Genomic DNA, 17860 nt, shown 5'->3' with positions numbered 1-17860 from the left:
CATACGCATGAGCTTTGGAGTTAAACCTGGTTCAAACCCCAACTCTACAACATTTAAATTGTGTGACTTCAAATGAGACAGTTCTCTCTAGGTTGGGCGCAGTGGCTCACAACTGTAATCCCAGCACTCTGGGAGGCCAAGGGGGGTGGATCACTTGAAGTCAGGAGTTTGAGACCAGCCTGGCAAACATGGCAAAACCCCATCTCTACTAAAAATACAAAAATTAGCCAGGCGTGGTGGTGGGTGCCTGTAGTCCCAGCTATTCAGGAGGTTGAGGTAGGAGAATCAATCACTTGAACCCAAGAGACAGAGACTGCAGTGAGCCGAGATCGCACCACTGAACTCCAGCCTGGGCGACAGAGGAAGACTCAGTCTCAAAAAAACAAAAAACGACAAATAAGGCAGCTGTCTGAGCCACAAATTTCTAATCTCTAAAATCATCATCTGAAAAATCATATGAAAGAAAAGCATTCAGGACAATGCCTGACAAAAGTTAAGTGCTCAATAAATATTAATGATGGTTAGCAGAGATCATTCTCCTACGAAGAGCTTTCTGTTTTCCCCCAAAAGGGGGATGACCACGGACAGACAGATCACCCTATGTTAACTATGTTCCCATCATAACCATGCCAAAATGTAAACAATTTTTTAAAAAATCTAAGAAATGCTAGGCTACATTTAAGTTCATAATTGCAAATTACATGTTACATAATAAGTAGTAAAATTTCAAAGTAATATTTAGTCATGATTAACTTGACTTGGAGGGACCTTCCCCCAGTGAATATCTAAACTGGAAGACATTTTGTTTGTCCTAATGTTGAATTCAACCCATCATACATTTATGGTCCCATCATGGTGACGGTAACTGTGCAACACAGAGTCAAATAACAAAGATGCCTGTCTTTTAAAAATCTAGTCTCAAGGGAAAGAAAAAAACACTCATAGGCTGGGCACAGTGGCTCACGCCTGGAATGCCAGCACTTTGGGAGGCCAAGGGAGGAGGACTGCTTGAGCCCGAGAGTTTGACACAACACCAGCCTAGGCAACGCTGGTGAGACCACCCCATCTCTCCAAAAATTTAACAATTAGCTAAGTGTGGTGATGCACAGTAGCCCTAGCTACTCAGGAGGCTGACGCAGGAGAATCCAGTGGGCCCAGGAATTCAAGGTTACAGTGAACTGTATTCACGCCACTGCATCCCATCCTCGGCAACAGAGTGAGATCCTGTCTCCAAAAAAAAAAAGAGAGAAAGAGAGAGAAAGAGAAAAAAAAAAAGAGGGGAAAAAACTCATGTATACATCCCACAAGCAAATAAAAACAGTGCAGTAATTAGCCAACTAGGGCACTTCACAGGCAAAGAATGGGAAAAAGAGCTTACTACAGAAGACCACAGTGACCAAAGACAGGGGCCTAAACCAATGCAGTATCTGCAGCAAACTAAAATCAGATCTGTACTGCTACAATGTATGGTGTTAGCCAATGGCAGTCAACTAGGAAGGGAATTGGGTGGTACATATGTAGAGACCTGTATGAGGCATGGTGATAGAGCTCTATATACTGTGGGTCCCAACCCTAGCTAACCCACAGAATTATCTGGAAGCTCCTTAAAAATACTGATTCCAAGGAACAAAACACCACCACCCCCACCCCGACTCCAAATAAGTTGTAATGATCAGCCATGTTTGGTAATAACTGTAGTATGACATACTAGGGTAGAAAAAAGGGAAATCAATAAAAGGTTTAAGCAGAAAGATGAAGAGGTAAGATCTAAGTTTGAAATCATTTTCTTGAACAATTTAGAGGGGAAGAGGAGATGAGAGAGGCAAGGAAATTAGAAATACATTAGAGGCCAGTAAAAGTACCTGAACTATATGATAGACTAGAGGTGGTAGGAGATCTGGGCAAGGGGAGAAATTCCCAAAATATAAATGAGTATCTGGTGGCTCCATGGATCAAAAACACATATGCAAGGCGTATGTGATTAATTTGCCTTTGAACATTTTCAAGTCTGAGGGGCCTATGATACAGCTACGGAGAGATATTAAGCTGGCAGGTAGATGGCATTGAAAATCTGGATAATCTCCACTGGAGACATGGATTTGGGAAAGAGTATAAAGAATGCACGCCCATCTCAAATGACTTTTCAGCAGGTGAGAAAATCCCTCATGCAGCAGAATGTCTCACCTAGTGTCGCTGCTGCAGCCAATCCAGCTGTGTAGGGGTCCGTCCCTGGGGGAGCAGCGCTGATGATGTATGGATTGGGGACAAACGCAGCGGGAGCTAAACCTGCTGAAAACATACCTGTCAGTAAAAACAAACTTGACTAAAACTGCAGCCCTATCAAATACCTACACAGTTTCGCTATTCACTCCAGACTGTAGATAAGGAAAAAATGAAAAAAGAGAAGATGGGACAGGTTGAGGGCAAAGAGAAATTTTTAAAAGATAACTGCTATACTAAAGATTATAATGAAATGTTTATATAGTCAAGATTTTACCTTTGCTAAAGAAATATTTAACTTAAAACTGTATATAGTTATAAATTCAGCATTTCTAAAAGATTATTAAAATTGTAACAGCCTACAATAGAACAATTTTAAAGACTAATATTAAAATGGGATGAAGTATTTATTTCTATTTAAAACAATTTTCCAAACAGTTTTCATGAAATAAAATGTATGGGTATTTATAAAGATTACCATCTACAACTATACATTATCAGACCCAAGGACTTTATGCCTGGCCTTTATTTATTTAGGTTGGAAGTAAGTATATTCTTCTATAGCCTATCACATCCAAGATTAGCTATCTCCTTTCTACTCAATCATGCCATTTTGACACATTAAAAAAAAAATTCTACTTCTACTTGTTTATACTTAATGCACTCTAAGAGACCTTAAGAAGGTCCAGGGGGAAGAAACGTCTAGGCAGTACGATGAATACATCGCTCAAAACTTTAACAACTGCTAAAGGAAAAGGGCAAAGCTACTTTAAAATCGGTAATTATATGAGAATACTTTTAAATTTTTTCAATGCATACTTACTGGAAAATGGATTTATACTGTTTGTTCACAAAATGAGAAGCTGATATATTAGTCTATAGAACCACAACTTATTTAATCAATGTCATCCAAATCTTACCGAAAGAGCTAATGGTAGTCACCAGTCACTACTCTGATAAATACTTTAAATCCTGAAACATCTGAGGTAGGGCAATGGCTGAACACTGAAGAAATGTTATGATGCGGGTCTACAAGCTATGTCAAAACTAATGTGGCTGGAGACAACTGGACAAAAGGAAGAGGCCACTTACTCTGTCTGAGGGATTTGTCTGAACTTTTATAATCAGTTTAAATTACTGGGTTTCACAGCAACCAGTTATCCTAAAATGGCGGCCACACCTATCATGAAAGAGCTATGGGCTTAAGGACTTACCGATGTGCGGCTGATGAGCAGCTGCCAGTGCATACTGCTGCTGCTGAGCAGCTGTCAACTGCTGGACAGCAAGCGCATTAGGTCTTTGGAACAGCTGAGGCAAGAGGAAAAACATGGTGTGGTTAGGGAAACTGTCTTACAAAATCATTTAAAAACCTCTCTGACTAAAAATTTTAATAAACACTTGTTTAGGCATGACACCTTAACAATAAATGTTCTCACACTCTACTTCATTCCCATGGGATTAAAACGTTTCATACTTCTGTTCTCCCTGTCTCTCTTTCTTTACTTCAATTTGCTGTGTCCTGGTTCCATGAGCTGACCGCTTCACAGATTATATGTCCCCTGAACCACAAATACACACTCTCTCACACACACACACATATATGAGATATCTATATCTATATCTATATATCTATCTATATATCTCATATATATGCATTCAAAAGCCCTAAAGATTATCGGGTCTACAGGTCCTGCCTGATCCAAGGCAAAGTTAAAAATTAGACAAATGTACTACCAACTGATTTGTCACATTGTCCCTAGTGCTGAATCTCCTTTCACTGCTTTCAAGACCCCACAAATAACTGAATTAATCCTCACCTACTCACATTTTGGAGAAGAATATGAAAAGTGTTCACTTCATCCTCTGAGCTGCCTCTTCCTGGGAAAATGGTATTGAATAACTTCCTCAACTAGTAGCTTATCCTAATGAGTAAATTAAGACACCTGCCCAACTTTCGGGAGCTCCAGAGTCTTCTGGGATACTATTCTTTATATGTTAAAAATAAAACAGCAGAAACACAGCAGCTACTAACAAAACTTGGATTATGAGCTCACACCTAGCACACTTCTTAGTTCTAAAGAAAAGAAAGTTCAAAGGCCTTAACAACACTAAGAATGTCTTATGATTCTATGTTAATACAAAACCAGTCATTCACTCATTAATTCAACAAATATTTATGAAACAAATGATACCTGCTAGGCACTGTGCAAGGAACTAGGGATATGACAGTCAATAAAACAATACATAATCCTGCCCTGATGGAGATTACATTTTAGTATGAATAGTATTGGTATAAAGAAAGGGGATGCCAGTAACCTAATTTGTGGATCACCTTAATGGGCCTCCTTCCAAGGACTCATACTGAAGACTTCAATGTTTGCTAAAATCAGACTGAAAGCACTTACTGAAGTGACCTCCCTGGATAGGACCTTCAACCTACCTGCTCTTCCTACAGGATTTTTCAACAGCTCAGCTGACATTGCTGGATGATGTTTAACAGACACCATGGATCTTGAATTACAGATGTCCTCATAAAGAGACCTGATTGTTTCAGACATTAGGAGATAATGTCATTCTAGCAACTCAGCTTAATTATTGTCATGACTGGACTTACTCTTATCTTAGGTGGTGGAGAGATTTTATCTTGAGATTTGGCTACCCTCTACACCTCAAACATGAGGCTGATTTTAGATTAAAAGAAAACAAAAAGTGAATACTTTGATGATATTGGCCAATTTCACCTGTTAACTCTTTAGTCTTAGTCTCTGCTTTTGGAGTATGAATGTCAAAAGTAACCATGCACAGATTTCAAAAATACTTTAGTTTTGTTTTGTTTTGTTTTGTTTTGTTTTTCCCCAAAAGTTAAAGAAAAACTTCACTGCGATGCTGGCAAAAAAGAAACAGTATTACTAAATATCAAGTCTTAAAAAGAAATAGGGGAACTGAATCTACTGACAGACATTATCAAAACATTTGTCCTCCAGGAAGGGAGCCAGTCAAGACTATTTGGTAACAGTGTGCTTGTGATTTCTGCAAGTTGGTTTCACATTTCTGTTTTACTAAAGATGTGTCTCACACAGTATTCCCTCCAACAGGAGGCAGTCCACCCAAGAGGGGCAGCCAGGAGTGGGAAAATAAGTAAAACAGTAGAAAGTTACTTTTAAATTATTTCCAAGGTTGTGAAAACATCTCATAGTTCCACTAAACATGTACTGCCTCTTCAATGGGTTTCTGGAATTTTCTTGGCCTAAAACCTTTTGCAACGTTTAACATATCAGCTTGTGCTAGCTGCTTCTCTCTACCCTTCTTTGCCCTACTGCAAACAAAAGAATTCATTTCATTCAACCGATGTTTTTCGAGCACCTATTATTAGGGAGGTGCTGTGACATGGAACTGGGGAAATAAAGACAGTATGTTCAGAACACAACTATTAAGGGTATCTCGATTTATTAACCAAAAACAGTAGTCCACTGCCATTCCATCTGACTTAACCTCACTTCATATATTTTTGTTTGTTTGAAGAGTCGGAGTCTTACTCTGTCTGTCACCCAGGCTTAAATGCAGTGACGTGATCATGGCTCACTACAGCCTCAAACTCCTGGGCTCAAGCAATCCTCCTGCCTCAGCCTCCAAGTAGCTGCGCATGTCACCACGCCTGGCTTTTTTTTTTTTTTTTTAACTTTTTTGTAGAGATGAAGTCTACGTTGCTCAGGCTGGTCTGGAACTCCTGGGCTCAAATGATCCTTCCACTTTGGCCTCCCAAAGGACTGGAATTACAGGCGTGAGCCACCGCACCTGGGCTATATTTTTTTTAATATTACATTTAAGTCATTTTATGTATGTGTACTGTATCTGTAAATATACACGGAAATACACGGCATGTGGGAATACCACAAAAGTAATCATTCCATATAACATTAGCTTGTGGTTTTCACCACCACATTAAAACATTTTGAAAGCAGGAACTATTACTTTTAACTAAAAGCAAACAAGCCTTACAAGAGACCCCATATAGCCTATGTTTGAGAGCTGATTAATATCTTAGTAATTATGGTGAATAGAAAAGGATTTTCTTGAGACCATTTTGCAGTAAACAACTTAACAAAAGTAAATTATACATCTACAGCAGACAGATTTGATTACAGAACAGATTACAGCAATTTTGGCACATTCTCTTTATGTAAATGGTGCAATATTAACTGGAAATACAGAGTATTCAAAACAAATTGGGTAATCGGCAAGTGACAGATTCCAAAGGATCCTGAAAAACTCACACAAATGCCATCTGCTGGGCAAAGCACAGAGCTCTGCTAACATTTTCATGTTTTTCACAAAGCAAGCGAATATCCCATAACTGAGAAACAAAATACTGTGAGTTGGGGGAAATGCTTAAAGGTCAGTATAATGATAAATGTGACGCAGTTAATTATAATTCACTTGGGTAGATTTCACAAGTTGTTCAAGAGTCTGAATGCTGGGGAAAATGTATCATCTACTTCAAGCATATCGAGGTTCCTAATAAATACTGAAGGCATAGTTTAAGAAGTAGACAAGCTGGTTTGCCTCCTTTCTCTGTCACTTACTATATTAAAAACACTCTACAGAGCTCTTATTCCAGAAAGGAATCCGGGCAGCCAAAAACACCCAATATAGTGACTGACATGTAGTTGGCATCTTATAAAAGATAGCTACTACTATTATTACTGTTGTTGTTATCAATAGCAGTTGCTGACATAAAATATTATGGCTTTTTTTTTCTAAACCTGGAGGAGTAATGTCTAAATAAGGAGTTAGTAAATGCAAAAGACTACCGCCCCCACTCCCCCCTGGCCACCAGCCACAATAAAATGTACTGCCAGCCCTGACTTTTTTACCAGTTTGAGACTATATACATAGCAGACAGGGGTTAAGAGCACTGACTCTGGAGCCAGACAGCCTTGGTTTCTATCTCAGCTCACCAGTGATATGTCACCTCTGGCAAATCGTTTAATCTCTCTGTGCCTCATTCTCTTCTTCTCTTTAATATGACAATAAAGATAATATGTAACATGGCAGGTTGCTGTGGGGATTAAAATTAACACATGTAAAGATTTATAAGAGTCCTTTATGTGTGATGTTCTTTCTGATGAATGGGGAGAGCACCCCCAACAGACTCAGCCCTTCTGAGAGTCACCCTTTACAGTTCCCTCCCAGAGCCAGGCAGCCCAAGCAGACCAAAAGCAGAGGGCAGGACTCCTCCTAGTCTGTATTAAGAGTCTAAATCAGCCAGGCAAAGTGGCTCACACCTTTAATGCTAGCATTCTGGGAGGCCGAGGCAGGCGGATCACCTGAGGTCAGGAGTTCGAGACCAGCCTGACCAATATGGAGAAATCCCATCTCTAATAAAAATACAAAATTAGCCGGGAGTGGTGGTGCAGGCCTGTAATCCCAGCTACTCGGGAGGCTGAGGCAGAAGAATTGCTTGAACCCAGGAGGCGGAAGTTGAGGTGAGCCGAGATGGCCATTGCACTCCAGCCTAAGCAACAAGAGTGAAACTCCGTCTCAAAAAAAAAAAAAAAAAAAAAGAGTCAAAATCTCACCGCACCAGGACCACCAGCTGCTATCAGTGGGTCACAAAGATAACAGGGAAGAAAGAAAACCATTTTTGTTTTTATGGATGAGTACTTTCTGCATTATACTACTTTAAGAAAAAGCTATGTAGTTGAAGAAGGTGAGACAACTCCACCTATTAAAAGGCCCTGCGTTTCTAATACAAAGTTCAAAAGAAACAGCCTGAAGCTAGAAACCAAAATAATAGCTATCTGCATAGCTTGTACTAGACGACCTTCAAACAAGTCCCTAAACTTCACTGATTGTTTTTTTGGTTTTTTTTTTTTATTTTTTTTGGAGACAGAGCGAGACTCTGTCCCCGGGGCTGGAGTGCAGTGGTGCGATCTTGGCTCACTGCAACCTCCGCCTCCTGGGTTCAAGCGATTCTCCTGTCTCAGCCTCTGGAGTAGCTGGGATTACAGGCTTGCGCCACCACACCTGGCTAATTTTTGTATTTTTACTAGAGACGGGGTTTCACCATGTTGGCCAGGCTGATCTCAAACTCCTGACCTTGGGTGTCCTGCCAGCCTCGGCCTCCCAAAGCGCTGGGATTACAGGCATGAGCCACCATGCTTGGCCTCTTATGTGTAAAAGTAAAATAGCTACCCTACCTCGTGGGGTTGTTTTCAGGGTTCACAGAGAAAATCCCTTCGAAACAGTAAAAGCACTATATCAATGATGGGATTCTAAAATTTTAAGAAAAAGGTTTATTTTGGAGTCATTCCTCAGCATATGAAATTTGTGAAATCTTGTTACTGCTTGAAGCTTCTAGATAAAAGCCCAGTTTATACGAGGTTATTTGAACTACTGCAATGATCAACTAATGATTATAATGATTTTTGGTAGGCGCATACAAATTAAACCATGCTGCTAAACTAAAAAAAAAAAACATCATCATCATCATCTGTGCATTTCTTTGGCAGATGAAGAATCTGATTCCAAAACAAATGATTTCTAAGGTCCTAGGGAAGAACAAAACACATCCCTTCACTAAGTATTATTAATACTTTTTGAGAAAAACTTCACCATAAGTAAAATTTGAACGAAGTCAAATAACAATAGAGGTTAAGCTTCAACTGATCAATTACTAGTCACTCTTTGTCAGTTACTATACACATGACACTTGATAGAATAATCATTTGTAAATTAAAGAAAAAGTTGAGCATATTAAATACCTACATTAAAAGTGTATACACACTTGGCCTCACGAGAATGACATTTAATCACACTGCCACACTTCTAACCCATGCCGATTTCCACTCCCCTCTGACTGTGGTCGTGCAGGAATGAATACCATACTTCAACTTTCATTTTCAGAATATTGAATCTTTGTTAAAATTCATGCTTAACAGATGAGTTTTAGTACAACAGTGTCCAATTTTGTGAAACATATTACATTAGGCTATTTTTAGATTAACTGAATTCTAAATAAAGATCAACAATACAATTAATTCTACACTGATATAATCCTGGCTTTGGTTTGTGCCACGTTTGTAACATAATACAACCTAGTAACAAATTTTTTTTTTTTTTAAAGACGGCGTCTCACTCTGTCGCCCAGGCTGGAGTGCAGTGGCGTGATCTCAGCTCACTGCAACCTCCACCTCCTGGGTTCAGGTGATTCTCCTGCCTCAGCCTCCCGAGTAGCTGGGACTACAGGCGTGTGCTACCACGCCCGGCTAATTTTTGTATTTTTAGTAGAAAGGGGATTTCACCATATTGGCCAGGCTGCTCTCGAACTCCTGACCTCATGATCTGCCCGCCTCGGCCTCCCAAAGTGCTGAGATTACAGGCGTGAGCCACCGCGCCTGGCCAAAACCTAGTAATAATTTTCTAAACTGCATTTAAGGAAACAGGCAACTGTATAGCATTTTGTAAAAAATAAATACTGCTCCAACATCACAGAACAAAATGGTATGAACACATTATGCATGAACTGCTCACAGCTGTTTTCCAGGATTAAGAAGACAATGAAGTGAATTTGAGACAAAGGAAGAACATTTTAGAAATAACAACGAGCATTTCAAGCTGACAAAATACTCCAAGTCAGAGGTTCTGAACCCAAGATATTTGTACTTGGGTGGGTAATACTGCATCTTTATCTCATGCACATCTACCTGAAATTTAGCATGTTCTTTAATTATGATTGTAGACAACAAACTACATTAACTTTAGCAATATACCTGTGACATTATCACAAACAGAAATCACATATACTTTCATGTTACTTTACAGTTGTTACAAGTATCTCAAAATCTTATTTGTGCTCATTATGACAGCTAGTACATCTACTTCTATTTCATGCATCATATCAAAAATAAGTAAATATATAATTAACTTTGTTTTTAAATATGACAGCTATTTTTATACCACTGGTTTCCTTTGTAATCCTACTTTATACATTTTAAACATTATTCTGAGAAGTAGTACACATGGTTCAATTATTAAGAAGTTCACGGCACACACAAAAACAAACAAAAAAGAATTAGAAACTCCTGCTCTTATAAATAAACCTTACAAGGGTTAAATTCAGAGTGATTAACAGTGACCAGACAACCAACTGACTCATCAAAATCCCATGTCACAGCTAACAAGAACTAAGTTTGCAATGAATTAAATGAAAATTACCTTTTCCCTATTTGCAGGCTGCTCCATGTCATGTATCTCATTATAGGCTGATAATAAGTTTGATGAAACCAGCTTATTACACCAAATCAAAGCCAAGATTGAAAGAAAATATAACAAAAGAGAGAATTACTTATTTTGTCAACCTCCAAACCAGATTCCTATTCTAAAAAATCACAAATAAAGCAAACCTACCATTTGCAGCAAACAACTCTAAACCAAGAAAAATGATCACCTTTGTTGCTTATTTCAGAAAGCCAAGATAAAAAGAGCAGAATGTGCAGAAAAATATGTGCTGCACTAGATCTCTGGTCCAACCCTCACAATCATCAGTAGTGTCTGAGACTTCTAGCTGGTTCTCAAGGCCTCCGGGACTCAATTTTCAAAGGCATCTGTACCTCCTTGTCCTCTTCTACACTCATCTTCTACTCTCTTCAGCCTAGGACTACAGCACAGTCATTCCCAGCTCCTTACCTCTGCTCTGACCTGCAACAAAATGTATTCCACCTGTCCTTCAAGTCAGTTGCATGCAACCTTTGTCCTCATTGAGCCCTCCCCTTGTCTGATAGGATTCAGAACCCATTAATTGAGCACTTAGTTCCCCAAATGTTCCACTACTGTTTCATTCAGGACCCAAGGTTCCTAGAAGGACACAACAGTCAACAGTTAACTGAATAATAAGAGTAAGAGAATGCCTCAAACTGCTGCTAAACTCACACTAACCACAAAAAACCAAACTATAATAATTAAGTAATTCCTGCTTTAAAGTGTCTTCTCATTTCCTATAGGCAACACAGCATAAGACTCACAACACCATCTCTTCAACCTCTCTAGTTATTTTTCTTCAACCTAACCACCAACCAGACTGACTACTTCTACATTATCTACTGAACACATATCTGTTTTACTATTTCCTCCACTAGAATTCTCATTTTCTTCGTATATAAAAAAGTATTTCAAGGCACAGCTAAAGAACTACCTCTTCTGGCCGGGCGCAGTGGCTCATGCCTGTAATCTCAGCACTTTGGGAGGCCAAGGCGGGCAGATCACCTGAGGTCAGGAGTTCGAAACCAGCCTGGCCAATAAGGCGAAACCCCATCTCTACCAAAACTACAAAAATTAGCCAGGCACAGTGGTGGGTGTCTGTAGTCCCAGCTACTTGGGAGGCTGAGGCAGGAGAATCGCTTGAACCCAGGAGGCGGAAGTTGCAGTGAGCCAAGATTGTACCACTGCACTCCAGCCTGGGCAAAAGAGTGAGACTCCGTCTCAGAAAAAAAAAAAAAAAAAAAAAAAAAGAACCACTTCTTCCACAAGTCCTTCCCTTCCCAAGAGACCAGAGTACACTCTCCATAGTTGCAGGGTTCCAAGGATATGGGCATAAATGGTCTCATCACTTGTCATCGAGTACTTCCATGCACAATTTAAATGATAAAATGAGTTACAATGACTAACCTGAGAGCAAATCAAGAAGAAGAAAGGGAATCTTACTCTATTCATGAAAGATATGGTTGGCTACAAAGAACAAAAGATATGAACAGAAGGCTGTATCTGTAGAACACAAACCTGTGGTCTCCCTGAAGTTATCTACAAAACTGAGTGTCAGAGAATTATGTACATTTTTCTCATGAGAGAGACCATGGCTTCTGATCAGATGACAAGAGTGAGCCTTAAAATATTAAGTTCTGATCCAAGAACTAACTTTCCTGGATATTATACAGTATAGTTATTTGTATACAAGTGGTAAGCTGGATCCAAAGGACACACATATTAGAAAACACGGTAGTTCTCAAAGAGTAGCCTCCAGATCTCCTGAAAGGCTAGTTTCAAATTTTAATTTTGGGAAGCATATTACGTACAGAGGATGCACTGAGATATTATAATAGGGATGGGGGAAAGTCCCCTGAAACCTTGTTCTGCTAAAGCAATGCAGAGGAAATGGGGTAAGGTTCAGTCTTTGCCCTCAAGGAGCTTACAATCTGGCAAGGACTATTAGACGAGTAATCACAACACAAGACAAAACATGGTAACACCTTCTCTTAAAGGAAACACAAAATGCTATGGAGTTCAAGGGAGACAGACATGACAGCTTTTTGGTTTGGAGACTAAGAAAGGAAGGTGACAGTACTGAACCTTGACAAATGAGGTGGATGTAAATTAGAAATGAAAAGTGGAATAAAATGTAATGAAAACTAAAAGGATAAGGGATAAAATGTAAGAAACAAACACCAATTTCCAATAGAAAAGGAATCCTTCCTTCTTGACAACTACTAGCTCTTATACAGGAACACCGAGAGATTGAGGGTCTTAAAGATACTAGGAGGCTTACGCCAGTGGTTCCCAGGTATGCTATTAGGGCCCCCGGTACAAGAATGTATAAAACAAACTACTCAGAAAAGAATTATGGCCCATGAGATAAAACAACACTCACATCATGACAGTGGTATGTCTGTGTAAAAATGCCTCTATGTTGCAGCAACCAAGACATGCACAGGAAACCTGAATCCAACAAGAGATTAACTTTCAAAATAATGTTTACTTTCAATAACTGCTAAGATATATGGTGAGGGCACCCTTGGTTTTATATTTTTGAATAAGTGGTAGCTATGATGTAATCATGCTAACTACTTGTGGGTACATAGAAGTACATTTCTGTTCAAGTTCTAATAATTGTCCAGTCTCCAAAAACTGGTAAAATTATTTTGAAACCAAAGATCAATAAATCAAAAAAGAATATCAACTCTGATTATGAAGTAAAGAACAGTTAAAAAAAAAAAAGAGAGAACCATATATTTTTGTTCATAAGAAATCTGAGACAAACCCTTCTTAAAAAACACAGAAAGGGTTAGATTGCATTACACTGGGAATGGAAGCTAAGAACCAAAAATGGCCATAAAGAGAAAAAAAGCACAGAGTCAATTCATATGGGGAGGCAGGCATACCTACTAAGAACTGCACGGAGAAGAGTGTACACTTTCAGTTTACTCTCTCTGAAAGATATTTTGTTAATTTAACCTTATATGAATATGCACATTCACACAATCCCTTAAAGGTATTTATTGTTCATAAACGACACAGGAGACTTAAAGGGAAACTTCATATGTTTAACGTTTTACTCTATCAATCAAAATTCATTTAGTATCAGCTATTTATGACAATAACTAAAGGTACAACATGGCATAATAATCTCCAAAGACCATAAGCACATTTCCCTACATAGAATTTCTAAACTTCAAAATGAGATGCTAACCTTTCAAACCTAGAAGTCTGTATTAACGATCTATTACAAAACTACTAAAGAGTAACAGAAATTCATGGTCAATCAAACTGCTTCCGCCACAAGGGAGAACTTAACAAGATTGGGAAACAGCCCCTCTTTTGTAGTTCAGACAGCTGACCTTTCTTTAAAAAATAAATAAATAAACACAGAGATCAGTTAACCCTAGAGGTAGTCCTACATGTCTTCAAAAACAGAAGGTAGACATACAACATCTTCAGGGACTTATGAATTTAAAAAAAGAAAAAGAGCCAAGCAATTTCATGGTAGATTTTAAGTTGAATGATTTGTGTGTGTGGTTTCCTCTGATCGCATTCTAACACTTTTGAAAGATGCCAAATCCTTGTCTATGCTATCTGGAGTAACTTGTTTAACTGTAAGACATAACTGGTAAGATGACCTGGCACTACACTCCTGACAGCGGTGGATAGTAGAGTTTACTATTTTAAAAACAAAACAAACCAACAGCATCACAACCACATAAATCTTCAGAGATTAATTTAGCACCCGAGAGGGTTGTGTTACAAGAGGCAATACTACCTCATCCACTCCCCAGCTGCTGAGGAGAGAGAAGAACCAAAGGAAGTACATACAGAGGAGGGTGGCCTCTTGCCAGTGACCTCAGCATAGGGACCAGCTTCATGAGGGGACTCTGTAAACCTACATCACTAACAGGTTCACAAGGGCTAGCTATGGATAGCCTGAAACAATGCCACCACCTCCCCCATCCCCCCATTCTTAATTACTTGAACAACGTGCTGGCTGGAGGGAGAGTAGAGAGGGTGACAGAGACACACACAGTACCTGTTGTTGAGAATTGTAGTCAAAAAGTCCCACAGTTGCTGCTGCTGAGTCCACAGGTACCTGCGTGCCTGAATAATCAAACTGAAGAGGCTCCATGCCCACATGTTCCATGGGGTCCAAGGGGACACTCTGGGACTCCATGTTGGAGAAATCCTCCACAGGCTTGGCACCATTGGTGCTGGTCAGCTGGGCTAAGCCCTCAGAACCATTCTGGTTTGGACCCAGAAGATCCACTTCATTAGCAGAGTTCTGGCAATTACCAGGGGTACGGCTAAACAGAGAAAGTAAAGGGCATTAAACCTTATTTTCAGTGGGGAGGGACTACAGCAACCCAAGTTTAAGGACAATGTCCTCAACATAGCTCATTATCAACAGTATTTAAAACTATTTCTATAAAACAACCAGAGATACTTTACAGGGCTTACAGGGTTACATCTTCTAAATTGATGCTTCTATTGCCGGCAATTCCATGTAACTCACCCCTTAAATTCACATTAATTGCTATTAATTTACATCCCTTCACCAAGGGGGCCGGGTTTGAGGAAAACTGAAATAAAGTGGAAAAATCACTGTCTATAGCATCCATGAAAGCAGATCCCAAAATGCATCAAAATGCAACATCTACTCTATCTACTCTTTAAATACAGAGACAATGGAAAAAGTTGGTTTCTGGGGGAAATTCCACAACTCAGTGATTCTAAAAAGTTTTTATCTTCCTGGCATATTTGTGAGGAAAGAAACAGAATGAAAAAAGTTTTTACATGTCGTTGGTATTACTGACCAATGCTAAAACTAACTCCCCTTTCTAAGAAACCGAAATAAGCAGACTATTCCAAAGTAGTACAAGATGAACTCATTATCTAGGATATGCCCCTGTTAAGGAGACAATTCTAAGAATTAAAAGTAATGGGAAGATGTAATTTATCATCCAAACCAGGACATGCCTAAGATTTAAAAAAAAAAAAACAAAACAGGGCACTATTGATAATCATTGTAGGACACAAGGTTCTGGGTAACCCAGGGTCTACCATCACCTTATATAAAAGGACTTCAGGATTATATGATCCAAAATCAGACTAATATATAATATTATATAAACAGAAGAGTGTAACCTGTGGCAACATTCAATGCCCTTCTTCTCCACCTCCAACCCCCTACCCCAAAAAATCCTGTAGTCCAGTAGCTGGTACATATTAAAGGTATTGTTCTGGTTCCTTCTCTTTCTTTCTCTCACTCACACACTCACCACCACCACCACCAGCCCCCATTTAAATACAACAAAATACTGCTACAGGCTGCTGGATATTCAAGGTGGAGAGGACACCTGAACTCATCTGAAAGACCTTAGGTAAGTATTTATTACCCTGTGCCTTAAATTTCTTCCGAAGATTGTAATTCAGGCCGGGCATGGTGGCTCATGCCTGTAATCTCAGCACTTTGGGAGGCTAAGGCAGGCAGACCACTTGAGCTCAGGAGTTCAAGACCAGCCTAGCAACATGGCAAAACCCCATCTCTACAAAAGATATAAAAATTAGCCAGGCATGGTGGTGCGCGGCTGTAGTCCCAGCTACTCAGGAGGCTGAAGTGGGAAGACTGCTTGAACTCAGGAGGTGGTGGCTGCAGTGAGCTAACTTCATGTCACTGCAGTCCAGCCTGGGTAACAGAGTGAGACCCTGTCTCCAAAAAATAAATAAATAAAAATAATTTTTAAAAAGTTTAAGACTGTAATTATTTACACATGCAAGATTAACAATAATTAGATTAGGGATACAAAACAACTGACACTTGTCCTACAACGATGGTCCAAAATACATTTTCATTTTGACTTTGGCAGACATTAGAATAAGCAGAGGGGTGTGAGTGTGTGCATGCACACACATTAGTTTTACACTGATATTAAAATTACTCAAAATTAAATTCTCTACCTGTACTATCACACTGGAGATTAAAAAAAAAATCCTCTACCTGTATATAACTGGACAAGGATTTTTATAGATTTTTCAAGAATATGTGCCAATTGTGGAAGATAAATATACATTATTTTAATACTGTGTAACTTAAATAATAGGGTAAAACCTGTACATTAATCATGACCAGAGATGGAATGAGAGGCATCTGCAGAAGAGATATGATTAAGAACAAATCATTTAAGCTGCATCTCTGGCTCTTCAAAATAAGGAAAATGATACCTGGTCCACCTACCTCAAAAGGAGCTCATGAGACTCAAATGAGATAATGCACAAGTTCTCAACTGTTTTTCCCTCTAAACCACCAGAGGGATATGACATATTCCATTAGTAACCATAGCTCTCTAATACAGTAATTTGGGAGAAACTTAAGAAAGGTCCCAAGGCATCTATCCTAGGTGATTTTAATATCTGAGAATCACTGAAATAGTCTTCTCTGGAATCTTTCTTCAGATTTTAAAGTTCTATGCAAATGCAAAATCTACCATTTTGGCAACGCTTCAGGCATTGACAACTTTTAGAAAATTCCACCTCACCAGTTAATTTACAATCTTTGTAGCATAGCCTACACTAGATTGGATTCTTAAAAAGAAAACATGAGGAGGGGAAGAAAACGAAAATCAAAGTAAAACTAAATCAAAACAAACAAAATCCCATAGCCCACATTCAAAAATCAGAAGTGTAAAACATACAAACCTAAAATCTTTGACGTCTGCATCAATCCCATTCTGCACTGGTAAACCATTGGTCTTGTCCATCACATCACCCTCCTCCTTCAAATCTCCTAGCTTATCTCCATCAAACGTACCCTTGTTCTTCTTTTCACCTTTGTCGTTTTCATCACTGTCTGCATCCCTTGGGCCCTGTTTAAAAAATAGCTTCAGCTTCACTAATCGTCATCAACTAATAACGGGCAACCGTTGTGGGCACCAGACTACACTAGATGCTACTCAGAAGAGGATAGTGTTGTGCCCTTTCACACATTACAATCTAATTAACAAACAACACAGAGGCAGGAACACTGCAGAAGGTCTTGCCAAATGAGGGAGACAGACATACATTTATGTTACAGAGTTCAGAACAGTCTTACTATATCCAATGTCCCACCAACCCATTTTCTTCCTTCCTTTTTTTTCTTCCTACCCAAAGCCTAGCCATAACTTTGCAGCTCTTGGTCAAGTTCTCTACTCCCAAACCTAACTCTGTATAATAGCATGACTCTTAATAAGCCCCAGGTATGATAGCCAATAGCATAGAAAAAAAAAATTATTAAGCCTGTAAAAAGAATTTCATACTTCTCCACGGCACTATGTAAATTCCTCCCTTACTTCTAAATATTGAGCCAAGTGTGGTCTGACATCATATCAACTCAATTATTCTG

The 17860-nt window shown here is 39.1% G+C and overlaps 1 protein-coding gene across 38 annotated transcripts in view; it reads right to left on the bottom strand.

The window, feature by feature from the left end:
- The window catches only part of PUM1 (pumilio RNA binding family member 1), a 136452-nt gene that overhangs the window by 46132 nt on the left and 72460 nt on the right, over window positions 1-17860 (bottom strand). For 12 of the 38 annotated variants that reach the window (XM_034959800.3, XM_034959801.3, XM_055103477.2 and 9 more), the window contains 4 exons: window positions 17176-17342; window positions 14513-14783; window positions 3435-3528; window positions 2185-2286 (listed from right to left, as the gene is read on the bottom strand). In XM_034959800.3, coding sequence (XP_034815691.1) covers window positions 2185-2286; window positions 3435-3528; window positions 14513-14783; window positions 17176-17342 — 634 coding nt within the window. Of the gene's footprint in view, window positions 1-2184; window positions 2302-3434; window positions 3529-14512; window positions 14784-17175; window positions 17343-17860 lie in introns of all 38 variants that reach the window. The other 26 variants (XM_034959799.3, XM_055103443.2, XM_063593388.1 and 23 more) reach the window with 6 other exon arrangements.

Source organism: Pan paniscus, chromosome 1 (genome assembly GCF_029289425.2).
Source record: "Pan paniscus chromosome 1, NHGRI_mPanPan1-v2.0_pri, whole genome shotgun sequence".
In the NCBI taxonomy this organism is placed as follows: domain Eukaryota; kingdom Metazoa; phylum Chordata; class Mammalia; order Primates; family Hominidae; genus Pan; species Pan paniscus.
Note: the sequence above shows the minus strand (reverse complement) of the source record. Positions and strands in the feature narration are given on the sequence as shown.